The sequence below is a fragment of the Erinaceus europaeus genome, chromosome 11 (genome assembly GCF_950295315.1).
Source record: "Erinaceus europaeus chromosome 11, mEriEur2.1, whole genome shotgun sequence".
Taxonomy (NCBI): Eukaryota; Metazoa; Chordata; class Mammalia; order Eulipotyphla; family Erinaceidae; genus Erinaceus; species Erinaceus europaeus.
The window spans coordinates 1,596,254-1,617,974 of NC_080172.1; the positions used below are offsets into that span (position 1 = coordinate 1,596,254).

At 45.2% G+C, this 21,721-nt stretch overlaps 1 protein-coding gene across 1 annotated transcript; it reads left to right on the forward strand.

Annotated features, from left to right (window-relative positions):
- Positions 1-330: 330 nt before the first annotated feature.
- Positions 331-21,641, forward strand: LOC103109765 (beta-hexosaminidase subunit beta-like). The gene is made up of 11 exons (XM_060201018.1): positions 331-620; positions 4,194-4,240; positions 5,057-5,167; positions 7,512-7,645; positions 10,993-11,093; positions 14,066-14,246; positions 19,031-19,103; positions 20,505-20,679; positions 20,856-20,946; positions 21,102-21,206; positions 21,581-21,641. The coding sequence occupies exons 1-11, from the start codon at positions 548-550 to the stop codon at positions 21,639-21,641; spliced, it is 1,152 nt and encodes a 383-aa protein (XP_060057001.1). The 5' UTR covers positions 331-547.
- Positions 21,642-21,721: the final 80 nt, after the last annotated feature.

Sequence of the window (21,721 nt, forward strand, 5' to 3'; positions counted from 1 at the left end):
AGCAGCTGTTTTTATACTCTCCAAGTAGGGTGAAAACAAGATGTGACATAGAGAGGGTGGAGCAAAAAACGACTGGTGGAAGATCAGGGTGTGACAGAGAGAGGGGGCAGAACAGGTGAAAATTTTACCACTAAACCACTAATGCCCTAGAGAGAGTGTGGTGCTTTATGTAAATGTAAAAGTGATTTATGTAAATAGACTGTTGTAAATAAGATCAACCCAATCCCTTACACAGGCATACTAGTATTTGGTTAAGCAGAAGCAAGAGAGCTGTCATACTACCCAACACACAAGGACCCGGGTTCAAGCCTCTGGTCCCCACCTGCAGGGGAAAAGCTTCACAAGCGATGAAGCAGGGCTGCAGGTGTCTCTCTGTCTCTCCCCTCTCAATCTCTCTCTGTCTCCATTCAATAATAAAAATAAAAAGTAAACCTTTTTAAAAAAAAAAAGTTAAGAATTGTCCAGAAATACTAATTATGCATTTAGGAAATTGACTCCGTGCCATTGAGGCATTAACAGAAACTTTCCCTCCCCAACCCCACCCCCCATGCAAGATACTTTGAATGTGCAAGAGCCAGTGGCCGTCCTCAGTGCGAGAACAGTCTGGGGAGTGCTTCGAGGTAAGTCCTGTGCGGTCTCACTGTTACTCGGTAGGGACTCTGGCATCTTCAGCTTCTGACTCGGGGAGTCCGGCACAGCAGGGCAGCTTCCTTGAACCCTTTATAGCATCCACTTGTCACTGTGAGATCATTGCCGTGATGTGTGCCGCCTGAAGCATGAGAGAGAGATGGCTTAGCCTGTCTGTCCTGGGTCATTCCTTTTCTACAATGCCACCACTCACTGGTGCCCCCAGGACTGTGATGTCCACAAAGCTGTGAATGACCCAATCATGTTGTTCCAGGGGGCATTTTGTTTCTGTCTAGGGACTTGGGAATTGACTCTTGTTGTTCCAACATTATTTTTGCTCTATTCTCTAAGTAGCAAAGGATTGTTGCAGTCACCTGCAAACAGCAGAGCTGGAGAACAGGACAGTGCTGATTGTAACTGAATTCTCTGGTGTAGTTGGAAAGAAAGATGACTTTAGATTATATTCAGGTTGGATGCAATTAAATCAAAATAATTATCTGACGGGCTAGCTTTGCAGGCAGGAGAGAGAGACAACCAGGGACTCATGGTTGAGTGGTACGCAGTTCAGTCTTTATTCATGTGGAACACAGCGCAATCTAAGCCATCTCTAATCACAATGCTGTCCTTATCTATCCTGAGGAGGAAGAGTCAGGTCCAAAGAAGATGTACATAGGATAGGAGGTGGGTAGAAGGAAAAAGCATGCAAAACAGTGAGGATTAAACCAATGCCCTGCAGGCAGGGTGGTGCTTAGTTAACAGTGGTTATGTAAACAGAATACAGGGTTAAGCAGGGGGGATTAAACCAATGAAACAGAAGGGGTCTTAGAAGCAGAATGTAGAAGCAGACCAACAATTATCTTTTTTGTTCTATGCTTTAGAGTCACAACAGTAAACTATGGTGATGATCTCACTTCAAAACAGGAGGTAGTATCTATAACATTCACTCTATTACTGTAATTACTGAAAATATCATTTAGATAGTTGATACACAATGTCACACAGTTTGAAGACTTTACTAGTCTGATCTGTCTTGTTAGGGGACCAGAGTGATAGTGATATTTGCCTTGATAAAAATAATTTTGAAAGCGGGCAGTGACAAGATTTTAGTGCAAGAAATCCTTATTTTCTGTTTGCTAACAAACTAAGTCACATGACCTAAATGACGAGGGTATTGGCAATTCCCAGCTCGTCCCAGAGTTACTCTGGCCACAGTGAGACTGTCTGGGGAGAGGTGAGGAAGGATGTGTTTAGGAAATTTGCAAGTGGTGTCAAATTGGAGCTCCTCTTGGCTTAAAATGTTCTCTAGAAATGGAGTTGTTAGCTAAAATGATGGATTTTGGTATAAAGTCGACTGCAGTTAAATAAACTCTCCTGTAGCAAAGACATGAAGTGAAAAATCCACATGAACGAAACATGTTCAGGACGGAGTCTTTGCAGCTCTGAGTACAGCATTGTCATAGTTTGAGTCTTCACTTCTGTCGAGTTTAGGTAACTCCCTCCCCTTATTGGTAAGTAATCCAATAATGAATTGGGTAATTAATGCAGGCCTCACACATGTATGGTACCACACTGGAGCTATTTTTCCATCACTTTTTTTATTAACCTGTTCTGCCCCCACCCCACCCCCACTTCAATATCACTATGTTATGGAAATGTTGATTTATAATTTCTTTTTCTTTTTAAGAATATTTTTATTTACTTATTGTTAGATAGAGACAGAGAGAAATCGAGAGGGAAGGGAGAGAGAGAGAGACAGTGAGGGCCCTGCAGCCCTGCTTCACCACTTATGAAGCACCCCCCCCCCGCAGGTGGGAACCAGGGTCTTGAACCTGGGTCCTTGCACTTTGTAATGTGTGTGTTCAACCAGATGTACCACTGCCTCCTACACACACACACACACACACACACACACAACTTTCTTCTTTTTCTTTCTTTCTTTCTTCCACTTTTTTTTTTTAACCAGAGCATTGCTCAACTGTGGCTTATGGAGGTGCGAGGGATTGAACCTGGGGCTTTGAAGTCTCAGGCATGAGAGTCTCTTTGCATAACCGCTATGCTGTCTACCTTGCCCCCCAACAACTGCACTGTAAACCATTAGCCCCCTAGCCACCCCTCAATACAAATAACTTTAAAAAAGGATTCGATTTGCAAATTAGATAGTATAGAGGTTCAGTCAAATATTTCTTTTCTTTTTTTTTTTTTTCCTCCTCCAGGGTTATTGCTGGGCTCGGTGCCTGCACCAGGAATCCACCGCTCCTGGAGGCCATTTTTCCCCCCTTTTGTTGCCCTTGTTGTAGCTTTGTTGTGGTTATTATTATTGCCCTTGTTGACGCAATTCGTTGTTAGATAGGACAGAGAGAAATGGAGAGAGGAGGGGAAGACAGAGAGGGGGAGAGAAAGATAGACACCTGCAGACCTGCGTCACCGCCTGTGAAGCGACTCCCCTGCAGGTGGGGAGCCAGAGGCTCGAACCGGGATCCTTACGCCGGTCCCTGCGCTTTGCGCCACATGCGCTTAACCCACTGCGCCACCGCCCAACCCCCCAGTCAAATATTTCTAAATATGAAAAGGCAAAAAAAAAAAAAAAAGATAGCTCACCCAGCAGAGCAAGAACCTTGCCAGACAGGAAGCATGGGGAGGAGTCCCAGATATCTCTCTCTCTCTCTCTTCTCTCTCTTCTCTCTCTCTCTCCTCTCCTCTCTTCTCTCTCTCTCTCTCTCACCTCTCTCTCTCTCCTCTTCTCTCTCTCCTCTCCTCTCTCTCTCTCTCTCCTCTCCTTTTCTCTCTCTCTCACCTCTCTCTCTCTCTCTCGCCTCTCTCTCTCTCTCTCTCTCTCTCTCTCTCCTCTCTCTCTCTCATAAGGAACTCTAACTGGGATCTAACTGGTGGGATCTTCACAAGTGGTGAGGCAGGGCTGCAGGTGTCTCTGTGTCTCTCTCCCTCTCTCTCTCCCCCTTCCCTCTCAATTTCTCTCTCTCCAGCCAATAGATAAAGCTAATGAAAAGAGTTTTTAAGTCACAGTGCAGTTGTTGGCACACAGGCACATGTTTTCATCTCCCTGTAGAAGTTCTCTGCAGAGCACGGTCCCCGCCACCTAGGCCGTAAGCATCACCCCGCACCAGGACCCCAGGGCTCTCTCCAGCCGCTCCCTGCCCCGTCCTCCCAGAGTGCCTCACCCTACCAAGCCCACCTTTCGCTTTGTGTTCCCCCGCTGTGTGCTCCCGCCTCAAGTCCCGAGTGTGAGTGAGAGCGTTCGTATCTGCCCTTTACTTTCATGGCTCATCTCAACGTGAACATCACTGCCCTTTTACGTGTGTGTCATTCAGACAAAGCCCAGAGCGTGAGTACTATGAAATAAGGTATTTTTTTACGTAACAATGTTGAATAGGTAACAACTGACTAAAAACTGAGCTCTGGTTTTAGAAAGCCTGTTCGGGGGGATATTACAGCACAGTATTCATACGTTTGTGCCTTATCTGGTTATGTTTGGGCAGCTTAGCTTTTATTGTGTCGCTTTGTTCTTTTATCAACCAGAACAATAATGAGTGTATTTTTACTTTCCCCAGGCTTAGAGACCTTTAGCCAGTTAATTCATCAAGATCCTAATGGGATTGTAAGTATGACTATTACATGGAGCCAAAGCTTGTTGGGGCTAACAGGTTGCTGCAGGAAAACCAAGCTTTTTCAGCCACTTTGCTCTTGGAACTTTTTTTCCTCCCAAAATATTTCATCTTAGGTGGTAAACACAAATTGAATACTTTCACTTTTTTTTTCATACTTTGTTTTCTATATAAGTGTTTTATCAGAGCTGTGTGGTGGCGCACCTGGTTAAGCGTACACTTTACAGTGCACAAGGACCCGAGTTCCAGCCCCCAGTCCCCACCTGCGGAGGAAAGCTTTGCAAGTGGCGAAGCAGGGCTGCAGGTGTCTCTCTGTCTCTCTCCAGATGTCTGTCTTTCTCTCCCCTCTCTCTCTCTCTTTCTCTCTTTCAAATAAGGAAACGAACTCACAGATGGGGTCTTCACAAGTGATGAAGCAGGGCTGCAGGTGTCTCTCTATCTCTCTCCAGATGTCTGTCTGTCTCTCCTCTCTCAAATAAGGAAGCGAACTCACAGATGGGGTCTTCACAAGTGGTGAAGCAGGGCTCCAGGTGTCTCTCTGTCTCTCTCCAGATGTCTGTCTGTCTCTCCTTTCTCTCTCTCTCTCTCTCTCTCTCTCTCAATAAGTAAGCGAACTCACAGATGGGGTCTTCACAGTGGTGAAGCAGGGCTGCAGGTGTCTCTCGATCTCCCCTTCCCTCTCCATTTCTCTCCAATAAATAAATAAAGATATTTTTAAATTGTTTATTTAATGCTTGCATAGATGGGTATAGACTTCACTATTTAAGTCAAGAGAAATACTAAAGATAAATTTTAAATGTGTTTTGTAGATCAGCATCATTGAATCCAGTGTTTCTGATTCTCCAAGGTTTCCTCACAGAGGCATCTTGATTGATACAGCCAGACACTATCTGCCAATTAAAGCTATTTTAAAAACTTTGGTAAGTCTTTTAGTCCATCTGCTGGTCTGAGGATGTGTTCTTTTTTTATAATTTTTCGGGGGGGGGGCTGTGGTTTACAGTCCAGTTGCTGACACCTGGGTACAACTCCTTGCCTCCCCGGGAGAGTTAGCTGCGGACACCCTCACCTACAGTGCAGGTCCCTGTCTGTCACCAGTTTTCTTGAGCTAGATACTACTTTTCTCAGAAGATGTGTCCTTGTATGCCGCCACATTATGCTGGTGTGACTGCTGGACGGGCCCCAGTGGATTCATTTTTCGTGCATCAGTGTAAATCCTGGGCTTTCTCCCCTCCTTCTTTAGGGAAGTATTTTTCCTCCATTGAGAAGGGGAGACTCCACTTGAGAAAAAATCTACTTGATTCCTGGTGTGAAGTGGGGCGGGGGCACTTTCTAATATGTAGCCAGGACTGTTAAAGAGAAAGACATTGTTGGTGGTGGGTTTTTTTTTTTCATCTCTTTATTTATTTATTATTGTGAGACAGAGAGGGGGAGATAGACAGGGAGAGAGACAGAGGGACAGCTGCAGCCCTGCTTCACCACCTGTGAAGCTTTTCCCCTGCAGGTGGAGACCAGGGGCTCAAACCTGGTGCCTTGTGCGCTGTGATGTGAGCACTTAACCAGGTGCACCAGAGTATGAGTTCACGTTTATATCTAGGGAGATTCCCCAGAGCAGCCTGGAGCCCTGGCTTGTCATTTCTGTTGAGACTGTCTTCTGGACTGATCTCATCAGAGGGGCCTTGAGCACAGTGGGCCAAGCTCTTTCTGTCCTTTGCCAGTCACCACATAGCTGCGCCGCACAAAGGCGAAGATTCACTCACAGAGGAGCAGTGCTGTGGTAGCCTTCTGTTTCTCTCCCTCTGTCTTCCTCACCCTTTATTTAGAGAGGAGGGAGAAGAGTCTAGTGGGAGAAATGGAGTCACACTGCTGCAAAGTCCCAGAGGAGCTTCAGTGGCAAAAAAAAAAAAAAAAAAAATTGGGGGCCAGCAGGCAGCAAACCTGGTTGAGAGCACATGTTACAGTGCACAAGGACCTGGGTTCTAGTCCCCAGTCCCCACCTGCAGGGAGCACGCTTTAGGAGTGGTAAAGCAGGGCTGCAGGTGTCTCTCTGTCACTCCCTCTCTGTCATTCCCCTTCCCTCTCGACTTCTAGCTGTCTCTACCCATAAATAAAATGCAGATAATAAAAGAATTTCTTAAAATCATCTTTGTTTCAAAAGTAATATATCGGATCCCAAATTTTCTCAGTTCATTGAAATATAATTGGCATACTTCCCTGTATCAGCAAAAAAGTGGACAGCATAATGACTTGACATGTCAGGTTGCAAAATGACTATCCCAGTAAATCAGTTAGGATACCCTAATAAGAGCATATCATATGGTGGTCTGGGAGGTGGTGTAGTGGCTAAGTAAGGCATTAGACTCTCAAGCATGACGTCTTGAGTTCAATCCCCAGCAGCACATGTACCAGAGTGATGTCTGGTTCTTTCTCTCTCTCCTCTTATTTTGCTCATTAATAAATGAATAAATTTTTTTTAAAAAAAGAGCATATCATATAGGCAGGGTAGACAACATAATGGTTATGCAAACAGACACTCCTGCCTGAGGCTCCAAAGTCCCAGGTTCAGTCCCCTGCACCACCATAAGCCAGAGCTGAGCAGGGCTCTGGCAAAGAAAAAAAAAAAGAAAGAAAAAGAAAAGAAAAGAAAAGGAAAGGAAAGACATACCATACCACTAGACACGATGCTAAGGAAAGGTACATTTTCAGTGTGAGATGAGGACTCCCAGGTCCACTTCTTGGCATCCTCCCTGAATGTCCTGGGCAGTATCGACCCCATCACTGCTGCACATCAGACCCCATACTGGAAGTCTGTACCCTTGGATCAACACCCTTCACTTCTCCTCCACTAAGATTCCCTGTGGTGACTTTCTGAGAATGACAGGCATGTAAAATGTATGAATTGGAACATTCATACTTCCTGCACATTCTTTGACTTGAAAACTCGGGGGGGTTGAACTGGGGCCCCCACACATGAGATGACACTGCTCTGTGCCGCCTTTTCATTCAGCTAGAGAGACAGAGGGAGCAGGGAGAGGAGAGACACCACACACACCCCGCCCCCGGGGCCAGAGCACGTCCCGTGTGTTGCCAGGGCTCCATCCTGGGCCTTGCTAAGCAAAGCACATGCATTCCCCAGTGAGGACTTCTTGGCCTGGGAAAAGGATTTCAGACAGAAGCAGACACATCAGCCACGGTCCTGACTGTGCAGCCGCAAGCTGGGTTGAGTGTTGTTTCTGCTATGTGTGACTTGAGCACGTTTCCCCGCAGGACGCCATGGCCATGAACAAGTTCAACGTGCTACACTGGCACATAGTGGATGACCAGGCGTTCCCATACCAGAGCGCCACGTTTCCGCAGTTAAGCAAAAAGGTGAGTTATTGGAATCTGATTAGCAAAATGTTGTTAGGACTTAGTGACTTAGCAAGCATCTTCTTCAATGGGTCTTCTTATCACCTACATTCAGTAATCAAAGTCTGACTCATTTCATGTTCCTTACACTGAGCCATTTCTTTGAAGTAGATCCCAGATACCGCATCTCATTAGTAAAAAGGTTTTCCTTTCAAAATACGCAACATCTTATCATGGCTGAACAATGTCATTGATCCAGGCAGACGTCATTGTACACATTTCTCAACTGTCTTTTCTTCACCTGAAATTATTTTTGAGGATGTGGATGGAAATGAAATCTATACACTTTGAATAAATTATTTATTTATTATTGCATAGAGACAGAGAAATTGAGAGGGGATGAGAAGATAGAGAGGAAGAGAGACAGAGTGACACCTGCACCCCTGCTTCACCACTCGTGAAGCTTCCTCCCCCTGCAGGTGGGGAATGAAGATGCTTGAACCCAGGTCCTTGTGCACTGTAATGGGTGCCCTCAGCCAGGTGCACCACCACCTGGCACAATCTATACATTTTGACATCTGTAAATAAGTGTATCAGTCCTCTATTCATCAACACCAGTCTCTTTCTTGTAAAAAAAATTTTTCTGAAGAAATAAAGCCTCTGGCCCTATGGCTGACGAGTCTGCCTTTATCAACTGTAGTCCCTTAGCACCTAGGAACTGAATTCTGTTCTCTGTATTGACTATACACAAGTAGCTAAATTTTTTAATATTTATGTATTCCCTTTTGTTGCCCTTGTTTTATTGTTGTTGTTATTAATGTTGTCGTTGTTGGATAGGACAGAGAGAAATGGAGAGAGGAGGGGAAGACAGAGAGGGGGGAGAGAAAGACAGACACCTGCAGACCTGCTTCACCGCCTGTGAAATGACCCCCCTGCAGGTGGGGAGCCAGGGCCTCGAACCGGGATCCTTACACAGGTCCCTGTGCTTTGCACCACGTGCGCTTAACCCACTGCACTACTGCCTGACTCCCATTAATTTTTTTGTTATTTATAAAATGGAAACAGTGACAAAACCATAGAATAAGAGGGGCACATTTCCAGACAATGCCCACCCCCAGAGCTACATATCCAGTCCCCTCCCCTGACAGCTTCCCTATTCTTTATCCCTCCGGAAATATGGACCCAGGGTCATTGTGGGATGCAGAAGGTGGAAGGTCTGGCTTCTGTAATTGCTTCCCTGCTGAACATGGGCGTTGACAGGTGGATCCATACTCCCAGCCTTTCTCTCTCTTTCCCTAGTGGGGCAGGGCTCTGGGGAGGTGGGGCTATAAGACACATGGTGGGGTTGTCTGTCCAGGGAAGTCTGGTCAGCATCATGGTAACATCAGGAGCCTGGTGGCTGAAAAAGAGTTAAGATATAATGCAGAACAAATTGTTGACTAATCCTGAACTAAATAGTCATGAACTAATTCATGACTAAAGGCATGAATATTGCAGATGAAGATTTGGGGTCTCCGTTTTGGAAAAAGCTAGTAGGTCTGTTTCAGGTGTATTCCAGAGGGGCCCGTGACTTTACTAGGTTTTGCCTGAGCCTGACATCTGATATGCAGGTGGACCCAGGTTATTGTCTGGGGAGATGGTGTCATAGTTGTAAAAAGGACTAGAAAGCTGGATCAGGGAAGACAGTAGCTCCCAATTATGAAAAAAGTCTATAAATATTGTTAACTGCAAACCCCATAGATTTGATCTGGGGCCCACGAGCCTGTGTAACCTCTGCATCCCTGTAGGTCTATAGGTGGTTAAATTAACATTGTTTAACTACCAGTTTGATTTAGGAGGTGGGTTAGGACTAATTTTCAGTAGTTGAAATTTGTAGTCTGTACCTGAGAACTGGGCCACAGTACTAATACCAACCCCCCCCCCCAATCCCTGCTCAGCTCTGGCTTACAGTGGCGCAGGGGGTTGGACCAGAGACTTCGAAACCTCAGGCAGGAGAGACCCTTTGTTTAACCATTATGGTCGCTTACCAACCCACTAGTAATACATCTTTATTCATAATTAAAACCAATACCAACTTCTAATTTTTCATATACTCTATGTAGGGTCTAGGGGGAGAAAGAAAGAGGAAGAGAGACAAAGAAAGAAAGAAAGAAAGAAAGAAAGAAAGAAAGAAAGAAAGAAAGAAAGAAAGGAGGAAAGAGAAAAAGAAACAGGTAATTTTAGGGGCTGGGGAAATAGCATAATGGTTCTGCAAAAGACTCTCATGACTGAGGCACTGAGATCCCAGGTTCAATTGCCAGCACCATCATAAGCCAGAGCTGGACAGTGCTCTGGTCTCTCTCTCTCTCTTTAAATTAAAATAAATAAAAATTGTTTTAAAAGGGCTGGGGAATAGCATAATGGCTATGCAAAAGACTCTCATGCCTGAGGCTCTGAGGTAATTTTAGAAAGTCCATGAGGGCAATATTTACAGTTGATAAGAGGAGCTGTTGGGGGTACAGCAGATTCAGCGCACACATTACAGTGCTCAGGGACTGGGGTCCCCTACCTGCAGGAGGAAAGCTACACAGGTGGTGAGGCAACTCTGCCGATGTCTCTCTCTCCTCCTCTCTAGCTCTCCCTTCTCTCTCAATTCCTCTGTCCCCATCAAATCAATTTTATTTTATTTATCAGTTTTATTTTAACTGATAAGAGTGAAAATGACTTTGAAAGGCAGCTACTACGTTTCATGATATTGTGTGAACTTTGGCCCTAAGCATGACCAGTGCAATGTCTTGGGAGTTTCCAGTTCCTGGAGACAAGTATCTCCTGTCTGTCTTGTTATACTGTCATTAGGGGGTGTGATAGCGGCTCTTCCTGGAAGAAGGACAATGTGGAGTTACCTGCAGCGTGCTGAGAGGTTACTGAGAAATTGGGAGAAAAAATAACATGAGTTATTGTCATTAACTTTCATAACATCAGACAAAACTACTTTGTACGGGGAGTCGGGCGGTAGCACAGCAGGTTAAGCGCACATGGCGCAAAGCGCAGGGACCAGGCGTAAGGATCCCAGTTTGAGCCCCCGGCTCCCCACCTGCAGGGGAGTCACTTCACAGGCGGTGAAGCAAGTCTGCAAGTGTCTAACTTTCTCTCCCCCTCTCTGTCTTCCCCTCCTCTCTCCATTTCTCTCTGTCCTATCCAACAACAATGACATCAATAACCACAACAATAAAACAAGGGCAACAAAAGGGAATAAATAAATAAATAAACGACTTGTACATTATGACATTGGGAAAATTGCCTCTGGCAGGCACAGCAGAGCCAGCAAAGCTGTTGAACTTTGAGGCTGAGTTCTCTTCCTGCATCTTCACTTACATGATGTGCTTTCCCAGGGAAGCTATACTCTGTCTCATGTCTACAGACCCAAGGACGTCCGGAAGGTGATTGAATATGCCCGACTGAGAGGGATTCGAGTCATACCAGAATTTGATAACCCAGGACATACAGATTCTTGGGGGAAAGGTAAGTTGGGTGTTTTAGAAATTACAAAAAAAAAGAAAAAAGAAAGAAAGAAAGAAAGAAAAGAAAGAAAGAAAGAAAGAAAGAAAGAAAGAAAGAAAGAAAAAAGAGAGAAAGAAAAGAAGAGAAAAAGAAATTGCAAAATGAGGGCCGGGTGGTGGTGCACCTGGCTGAGCGCACATGTCACAGTGAGCAAGGACCCAGGTTCAAGCCCCCTGGTCCCCACCTGCAGGGGGAAAGCTTCACAAGTGGTGAAGCAGGGCTCCAGGTGTCTCTCTGTCTCTCTCTGTCTCTATCTCCCATTTCCTTTCTCGATTTCTGACTGTCTCTATCCAATAAATAAATAAAGATAATTTTAAAGATCCAAAGCAAATAAGAAGTTGCAACACGTAACCGTCTACACGTGTTCTGGGCACCGAAGTGTGTATACAGCCAAAAGTGAATATAGTTTATGTCAAAGAAGGAAATGAAAGTCTAGCAACTGTTTCACTCACCTGTGTTAAATAAAAACCTGAAAGGGATAAAGCACTCAATGAATAACCAAACTATTGCTTGGACCCTATGAAACGATGATAGTTATTCAAGAATAGAGGGGGAGGCCTTGGGTGGTGGGGGCAGTGGGTGACATGGGTGACACATAAGCGAGATGCTGTGTATACCTTGGAGATGATCCTCTTAGAATCTTATCATAGTGTACACCAGTTAAAAACTTGGAGATAAAAAAATGAATTGGGGTTGGGCGGTAGCGCAGCAGGTTAAGCACACATGGCACAAAGTGCAAGGACTAGTATAAAGATCCCGGTTCGAGCCCCCGGCTCCCCACCTGCAGGGGAGTCACTTCACAGGCGGTGAAGCAGGTCTGCAGGTGTCTGTCTTTCTCTCCCCCTCTCTGTCTTCCCCTCCTCTCTCCATTTCTCTCTGTCCTATCCAACAACAATAACAGCTATAACAACAATAACACCACAAGGGCAACAAAATGGGAAAAATAGCCTCCAGGAGCAGTGGATTCGTCATATAGGCACTGAGCCCCAGCATTAAAAAAAAAAAAAAAAAAAGAATCTATATTTTTACATATTCTTTTTTTTTTTTTTTTTTGGCCAGAGCCCTGCTCAGCTCAGACTTTATGGTGGTGCAGGGGCTTGAACCTGGAATTTTGGAGGCTTAGACTTGAGAGTCTCTTTGCAAAATCATTATGCTCTCTACCACCACCCTAAAAATTAATCTATATTTTTAAAGAAATGGCTTGACGATGAGTTAACATGCACAATGATTTTGAGAGATGGAGGAATACATTCATGCTCATAGTAGAGGGAACGATGTGGGAAGATTCTTCTAGATCGAAAGTAGTGTGTAAGGAGCTTTCCATAGGGTGGGTAAGCACTGACCAGGAGGGCCCAGGTGGTGGCACACTTGGTCGAGCACATGTCATAATGCGCAAGGACCCAGGTTCGAGCCCCCTGGTCCCCACCTGCAGGGGGAAAGCTTTGCAAGTGGTGAAACAGAGTTGCAGGTGTCTCTCTGTCTCTCTCCCTCTCTGTCTCCCCCTTTCTTTCTCAATTTCTGGCTGTCTCTATCCAATAGATAAACAAAGATCATTTAAAAATTAAAAAAACAGAAACTGGCACAGACCCCCTACTTTCTGGGTTTGAATGCTGAAAATGACATTCAGGAACAAGTAAAGAACATCTCAGTCTTTATTTCTCATCTCTAAACTGGAGGTCTGTAAGAGTCATTATCATCCAGAAACTCTAAACTATGTAGAAGACAGAATTCCCCATCTTCGCCTCATCTTGGATAAAGCTTGAAGGAATAATGTTGAGATAAATCAAAAGGAGAAAGATGAGTACCAGATGGCCCCACTCATAGAAGAACTTAAGAGACAAGAACAGAAAAAGAAAAACACAAAGTTTAGCTTTTGGTGTATTGCACCAAAGCAAAGGAATCTGGGAGCGAGGGGGAGAACGGGGCCTGGAGGAAGTGGCTTGGGCACCTTGGCGCATGGTGGTAAAAAATGGCCTATGTGGGGGTGAGAGTGCTTGCAGACACCTGTCATGGGGAGATGGGATTTGTACTCATATGTCTGCGACTGTTCTGTAAGCCGATAACCACCCCCCATCAAATGATAAGAAGAGTTGTCTCTCCTCTACCTCCCTCTCAGTGTATCTCTATTCAATCAGATATACCAAATAAAATTTTTTTTAAACTAATAACTTTCGGGAGTCAGGCGGTAGCACAGCAGGTTAAGCACAGGTGGCGCAAAGCGCAAGGATGGGCTTAAGGATCCCGGTTCGAGCCCCCGGCTCCCCACCTGCAGGGGAGTCGCTTCACAGGCAGTGAAGCAGGTCTGCAGGTGTCTGTCTTTCTCTCCCCCTCTCTGTCTTCCCCTCCTCTCTCCATTTCTCTCTATCCTATCCAACAACGACAACAATAATAACTACAACAATAAAACAAGGGCAACAAAAGGGAATAAATAAATATAAAAAGAAATAAAATAAATACATTTAAAAAAATAAAATAATAATAACTTTTTTAAAATTGGGGGGACTTGTGGTAGAGAACCTGGTTGAGCACACCTGATACAGTGCCCAAGGATCCAGGTTCAAGTCCATGGTCCCCACCTGCAGGGGGGAAGCTTCACGAGTGGTGAAGCAAGCGGGGCTGCCGGTGTCTCTCTGCCTCTCTACCTCCCCTCCCCTTCAATATTTCCCCATCTCCATCCAAGAATAAATGAATAAAACCAAAATTAAAAAATAAAAAAGAAGAAATGCCTTGGAGAGGCTGATCTACGGGAAGCAGCAAGTTATAGGATGCAGGAAACGCTTGATGTTATTTGAAAGCAGTTCCCACAGTCACTCTTAGGAAACCTGCCTATCCTCTGCGGAGATCTCTCAGCACAAAAAGGTGTACGAGCCTATGCAACGCTGTGTCTGTGGTTAAAATTCTGTTTCAGAAGAGTCGTCCTGTTTTTCTTGCAGGTCAGAAAGATCTCCTGACTCCCTGCTATGATGGAAAGTACCCCTCTGGGATGTTTGGACCTATAGACCCGACTCTGAACTCAACTTACACCTTCATGTCTAGGCTTCTCAAGGAAGTCAGTCAGGTGTTTCCTGATGAGTTCATTCACTTGGGTGGAGACGAAGTGGACCTTCAGTGTTGGTAGGAAGTCTCCTCAGAACTCTCACAATGCCTTTGTCACTGTCCTGGGAAGAGAGCGGTTCACACGGCAGGGGCTGCCTCATGAGTAGTTCTTAAGCCAGCGTCAAGTGTCCGTGCACCATTCCCTCCGCCAGCTGAAGTCTCCTTCCACCATTTCTGTGCTGGGAAACTCCTGGCCCCCATTCTACCTGCTACCTTTTAAAAATTATTTTGTATTAATGACTTAATATTGATTTACAAAATTATAAGATATCAGGGGTATAATTCCACACCATTTCCACCACCAGAGCTCTGTGTCCCATTTCCTCCACTGGGAACTACAGTGGTTCTCCCCAACTCACTGATACGGGCTGGCTGTTACCTCTATAACTATCTGTCTCTATGTGTATTTGTCCATTTCTCTCTACGGTCCTGCCTTCTTCTCTTCTTTTCTAAGTCTCACACCTATTATTATTTCTGAGTGTCTTTTTTTTTTTTTCCTTCTCTTCTCTCACCGGGTCCTAAAGGATTTGGAGTTCAGAACCCTCTGGTCATATTCCCCTAACATTTCTCCCCACTGGGAGTATGGAATAAATTCTTTATGGAGTGCAGAAGGTGGGAGTTCTGGCCTCCGTAATGGCATTACAAAAAGGCTAGAGTGCACAAACACAGCTGTAGTAGAGTGACTAAGTGTGTGTGAGAGAGAAGGGTCCACATGAAAATATATCTTTCAGGGGCCAGGCAGTGGCGCACTGGGTTAAGCGCACATAGTACGAAGCACAAGGATCCGGGTTGGAGCCCCCAGCTCCCCACCTGCAGAGGGGTCACTTCACTAGTTCTTCTAGTGATGAAGCAGGTCTACTGGCGTCTCTCTTTCTCTCTCCCTGTCTCCTCCCCACCTCAATTTCTGTCTGTCCTATCTAATAAAATGTGAAAAAAATGGCCACCAGGAGCCGTGAATTTGTAGTGCTGTCACGATAACCCTGGAGGAAAAAAAATCACTTTCAAATAGCTTGAAATAGAGGAGAGAGGCCACTCTTACTGCAAACCAGCAGCTCAAGATCAATTATTTGCAGCATAAAGCTAAGATAGCGCGTGACTAGGTTCTTAAGAGTTTCACTTCTTATACGATGTCCTAGCTTTCCATCTGTATAACTTACGTTTGGGGTAGAAGATATTCTAAATGGATGGGGCATAACAATATTGAAATTTTAATCTCTTTTTTTTTTCTTGAAGGGCATCCAATCCCAAAATTGAAAAATTTATGAAACACAATGGCTTTGAGAACAATTTAAAAAAATTAGCGTCTTTCTATATCGAAAAGTAAGTTCTCTGAATGCCTATTTGTTTTTTCAAATCACTTTATGGGGGGGGTGGGGGGGGATAATGGCTTCCAAGCAAGTTTCCATAAACATGCAGGTTCTGTTGCGTCCCCACCGCCAGGTGCAATCTCTCCTCCACCCCGCCCCACCCCCAGCGTTCACTTGTTTGTTTAATTCATCTGTGTCTATAAGAAGATTTAGGTATTATTTAGGGCAGTCTCTTAAACCGTGTTTTCTCCACCCCTTGCCGAAGAGCAGATGTCATATACTTCATTGTACAAAGGACCAAAAGAGACAAAGGGGGAGGGCCAGGGCACACCTGGTTAGCGCACTTATCACCAAGAGCAAGGACTGGCTTCCAGCCCACGCTCCCCACCTTCAGGGGGGAAGCCTCATGTCAGTGAAGCAGGGATGCAGGTGTCTCTCTCGCTCTCTAGCTCCTCCTCCCCTGTCAATTTCTCTCTGTCCTATCTGAAAAAAAAAAAAAAAAAAGAAAGAAAGAAAAGAAAAACTGGCTGCCAGGAGTGGTGGGTTTGTAGCGCTGGCACTGTGTCTCAGTGAGCACCCTGGTGGCAATCAAATAAATAAACAGATAAATAACAAAGCACAGAAGAACAGTCGTAAGTAGAAAGCAAGTTTCATGGGCTAATGAAACTAAGTAACAACAAAACCTGAAGCCTCTTCCAGTCACTGTTGGCACAGGTGATAGCAACTGTTAAGAACTCACCTGCAGGAGTTGGGTGGTAGCGCAGCGGGTTAAGCGCAGGTGGTGCAAAGCGCAGGGACCAGCTTAAGGACCCAGGTTCAAGCCCCCGGCTCCCCACCTGCAGGGGAGTCGCTTCACAGGAGGTGAAGCAGGTCTGCAGGTATCTGTCTTTCTCTCCCCCTCTCTGTCTTCCCCTCCTCTCTCCATTTCTCTCTGTCCTATCCAACAACAACTATGACATCAATAACAACAACAATAATAACTACAATAAAACAACAAGGGCAACAAAAGGGAATACATAAATATTAAAAAGAAAGAAAGAAGGAACTCACCTGCAAGCCTGACCATCCTTGTGCACTGTCCACTGTCTACTCCTTTGTGTGGACGACTAGAGCATTTCTCTACTTTATACCTTATGCTATTTAGTCGGGTGTAACTATTTGTATTTATTTTTAAACATTCCTGTTAGTTCACTATTAGATCACTAATAAAATTTTCCTTTTAAATTTTTATTTTATTTTTTTATTTTTTTTAAATATTTATTTTATTTATTCCCTTTTGTTGCCCTTGTTGTTTTATTGTTGTAGTTATTGCTGTTGTCATTGATGTCATCATTGTTGGCTAGGACAGAGAGAAATGGAGAGAGGAGGGGAAGACAGAGAAGGGGAGAGAAAGACAGACACCTGCAGACCTGCTTCACCGCCTGTGAAGCGACCCCCCTGCAGGTGGGGAGCCGGGGGCTCGAACCGGGATCCTTACGCCGGTCCTTGTGCTTTGCGCCACCTGCGCTTAACCCGCTGCGCTACAGCCCGACTCCCTTAAATTTATTTTAAAAGCATTCGGCTCTCTAGCATGAGGTCCCAAGTTCAATCCCCAGGGGGCAGGAAATTCCTACTAGCGTCCTTTCACAAGATGATACTAAGACATTCTGATCACTACCCAAAACCCTGTATACGCCCAGTGCCACCGACCCCCTCTCCACCTCAGCACCCTGACTCACCTCCCTCTCTGGGGCTGCTCTTGTTTTCTGAGAATCCAAGAGAGTTTCTCCGATAGTGCTGGGGAGTGTGGGCGGTTGTGCTATTTGATCTTGTTATTTTTAATTGGATTTGTTGTTTTCAACTTTTTCACTTAAAAGTCATATTTTATGTATGATTTCTATGCCACACAATTCATCTTTTATGGAATAGAGGCATATAACCCAATGTAGTTACATAGCCGTGAGCAGCAAAGCCCTCTCCCACCTCCAAATGCCCTCACACTCCCTCTCAGTCAGCCTTTCTCCTGAGCCTTCACTACCTGATAACCACTGACTTCCTTCCTTCCTTCCTTTCTTTTTTAAAAAAGTATTTATTTATTTAATTTATTTATTCCCCTTCTGTTGCCCTTGTTGTTTTATTGGTGTAGTTATTGTTGTTACTGATGTCATTGTTGTTGGATAGGAGAGAGAGAAATGGAGAGAAGAGGGGAAGACAGAGAGAGGGAGAGAAAGACAGACACCTGCAGACCTGCTTCACCGCCTGGGAAGCGACTCCCCTGCAGGTGGGGAGCCGGGGGCTCGAACCGGGATCCTTAGTCGGTCCTTGTGCTTTGCACCACCTGCGCTTAACCCGCTGCGCTACTGCCCAACTCCCCTGTGTTATCTTTATTTATTGGATACAGACAGAAATGGAGAGGGAAGGGAGTAATAGAGAGGGGGAGAGACAGAGAGACACCTGCAGCCCTGCTTCACCACTCGTGAAGCTTCCCCCCTGCATGTGGGGACCAGGGGCTTGAACTGGGGTCCTTGCACATTGGAACATGTGCACGCGACTGGGTGCACACACACCCCATCTAGTTTCCTTTATTTTAAGCCACACACCATATTACTAGAACTTCAGTCTGTACAATCCCCTCTGTAAATTGCCATGTCTATCTAGCATGACCGCTAATCCACTGAGCAAATGATTACAAAACTCCCTTTTGTACCAGGTCTGAACCTTGTGCTAGAAAGAAGGAAACCTTTGAGTCCTGCTCAAACTCAGCTGCTTCTACTATGAGGTGTGTGGTGTTCAAAGGTCGCATCAGACACATGTAGGCGGCTCCCTAGCTCAGATGCCCTAGTCACAAAGTGTCAGGTGGGGCAGACAGCATTATGGTGATGCACAGAGACTCTCTGGCCCAAGGCTCCAAAGTCCCAGGTTCAATCCCCAGCACCACCATAAGCCAGAGATGAGCAGGGCTCTGGTTTAAAAAAAAAAAAAATGATGGGAGTCGGGCGGTAGTGCAGCGGGTTAAGCACACATGGCACAAAGCACAAGGACCAGCATAAGGATCCCGGTTCAAGCCCCCAGCTCCCCACCTGGGAGCCGCTTTGCAAGTGGTGAAGCAGGTCTGCAGTTGTCTATCTTTCTCTCTTCCTCTCTGTCTTCCCCTCCTCTCTCCAGTTCTCTCTGTCCTATCCAACAGCAATGACAACAACAATGATAAACAACAAGGGCAACAGAAAGGGAAAAAATGGCCTCCAGGAGCAGTGGATTCGTAGTGCAGGCACCGAGCCCCAACGGTAACCCTGGAGGCAAAAAAAAAAAAAAAGGTACGAGCTGAGCCGAAGTTGTTTTTGCCCTCCCCCCCCACACACACACACCAATCTTTCATAAAATAAATCTTTAAAAACAAAAAGACAGAAAGAGCTACCTCTCGGGATCGCAATGCTCGGCTCGGTAGGACTGTGTAAGCTTTAGACATACTGTTAAGCTTGTGATCTGAAATGATGCTGTGGTTCTCTTCTGTGACAGGATTTTCGATATTATCTCAACAACAAAAAAGAAAGCTATCGTCTGGCAAGAGGTTTTCGATGATAAATTGAAGGTGAGGACTGGGTGTGATTTGGAGAATAGCAGAGATTAACAGTCCAGCGTCTGGGGTCTCTGGGACCCAAAGACGATTCTCTCCAGTGTGATGGGGGACCTGCCCGTCTTTTCTCTCAAATACTGTGACTGCAGCTGCTGAAGGCTGAGACAGTGACGACGCATCTGCTTCTTCTCCTCCATCTGGGCTCTTTGACACTTTTTCCTTATCTCTCTCTCTGCTACCCTCCTCTCTAAAACCTATTTTTAAATATTCATTACTTTAATATAGACATAACAATTGAATCCCCTGCACCACCATAAGCCAGAGCTGAACAGTGGTCTGGTTAAAAAGAAACAAAAAGAGAGAAATAATACAAAATCCAGCAGTTTACAAGACAGGTGTTGCCACAACAGCACAAGTTCTTGTTATTTTTTTTATTTTTAATTTATTTATTGGGGAATTAATGTTTTACAGTCAACAGTATTACATTAGTCTGCACATGCATAACATTTCCCAGTTTTCCGTATAACAGTGCAACCCCCACTAGGTCCTCTGTCCTCCTTCTTGGACCTGTAAGTTCTGGTTAATGTGTGCAGCTGTGGGCACACTGCTCCCAGCAAGTCAGCTCCTGCTCTGGTGGGTGGGCCCTCAGTGCTGTCTCTGTCCTCTCCGCCTTTGCCCCCATGCCTTTGGCCTTGCTGCAACAAGTCATACTGTTAACCCCACGCGCGCTGCTTTTGAAATAAGCTCCTTTCTCACAAGTGCAGATTATCAGTTAAGAACAAGTGACTCTGCTTTGCAATTCAGGTAGTTTTGTTGAAATAAAATTGTTGCTGTACATTTTTTATTTTAAATGGTATTTCTTGCTGACATAGTTGGGATTCTTCTTCTTTTTTTTTTTATCTTTATTTATTGGATAGAGGCAACAAGAAACCAAGAGCATAAGGAAAGAGAGACAAGGAGGGAGAGAAAGGAAGAGACCCCTGCAGCCCTGCTTCACCACTCGCAAAACTTCCCCCCTACAGGTGGGGACCAGGGACTAGCACCTGGGTCCTTGAGCACTGTAATAACATGTGCACTCAACTAGGTGCGCCTCCACCCAGCCCCACAGTCAGAATTCTTTATTTTCCCTTGGCACAACAGAGAATTTGCAAGCCCGGTTACAAGTATTACTTGTCCAGCAGGATCACAGTTCCAAAATAAAGTCGAACAGACGTGTGGTTGAAATAGGATGCAAATCTTTGTTGATCAGTAAATGTATAGCGTATGGGCTATCTCTGGGGGGGAAAGGGGGCAGAGAGCATTTGCCTTCTCAGTTGCCGTAGAAAGTCATCCTCTCGCTATTCGCGCCTGAGCATTCAGCTTCATCTACGGTCCCTGCAGCCCTAACACCACATACTGTGGTTGTGACTTTACTAGCTGCAGCCTGGCACGATCGTCCAGATATGGAAAGCCAATGAGTATGAGGAAGAACTAAGAACGGCCACAGAGGCGGGCTTCCCTGTCATCCTTTCTGCTCCTTGGTACTTGGACTACATCAACTCCGCAGATGACTGGAAGGTGAACTATGAAGAGGAGCCTCATTTTTTTTCTGGTGAGTGAAGCAACCATCATTACACTGGTTGTGTCCTCTGGCTACACCCATAAATCATCTGTGGTTCAGCTGACTATCATAGGACAAATTCAAATAGAAGAAATCGGAGTTGCCTCTATGTGTGAGCCCTGATAGGCAAGCACTGAACTCCCGTCAAACCCGTGGCCTTCATGCAGGTTCTGAGAGGCAGAAACAACTTGTCCTCGGAGGAGAAGCCTGTCTGTGGGGAGAGTACGTGGACGCCACCAACCTCATGCCGAGACTGTGGTACGGACTTTGAGAGCACTCGACGTAGGTGCCAGGCTTTCCCTTTCTGCTCCCGGTATAAGAGCCCCAGGGTTTCCCGAAGCACAGGAGTTAGATACATACTGAAGGAAATATGAACTTAAACTTGGGGTGAGGACATGTGGTCTTCATTTTAGGCCTCGGGCAAGTACTGTTGGTGAGAGACTTTGGAGCGACAAAGAGGTCAGAGATCTAGATGACGCCTACAACAGACTGACAGTTCACCGCTGCAGGATGGTCAGGTGAGACAGACAGACAATAGTAAGCCCACAGCGAGTTTTAGCCTCGATTTGGCATTACCTGGCTTCTTGGGGCCTTGTTCTTCTGTTATTTTCTTTTCTTTTTTCCTTTACTATGAACTGAAATCTATGATGTATGATTTAAATATAAGCAATTATATTTTTCGTGTGTTTTTTGGTAGGTGATGAACAATTCCCATAATGAGATCTATTTGGGTTTCTGCTCTACATAAAGTAGCGGTTAATTTAGAATTCTACCATGAATCTCTCTTCAGTAATTGATGTTACAGTTCAGAGATTCCACCTCAAATTCCGTAAGATGAGAGGAGTTCCGTCCACCTAGAATAACTTTGATTCAAACTTTCCCTGCTTTTCAGGAGAGGAATAGCTGCACAACCCCTTTATACCGGACACTGTGCTGATGAGTACAAGACGTAACACGAGCTGAAGCAAAGGAACATGAGAGAAAAAAGTCTATGGCCAGCTCTACTACAGTCAACTGTGTTTCAAAATCATGT

Excerpts from the sequence above, each read along its gene's own strand:
- LOC103109765 (XM_060201018.1), top strand. The coding sequence starts at position 548 with ATGCAAGATACTTTGAATGTGCAAGAGCCAGTGGCCGTCCTCAGTGCG. Across the intron at positions 19,104-20,504 it reads TTTTCGATGATAAATTGAAG|CTGCAGCCTGGCACGATCGT; the intron begins GTGAGGACTGGG and ends TGACTTTACTAG. Across the intron at positions 20,947-21,101 it reads AACCTCATGCCGAGACTGTG|GCCTCGGGCAAGTACTGTTG; the intron begins GTACGGACTTTG and ends TCTTCATTTTAG.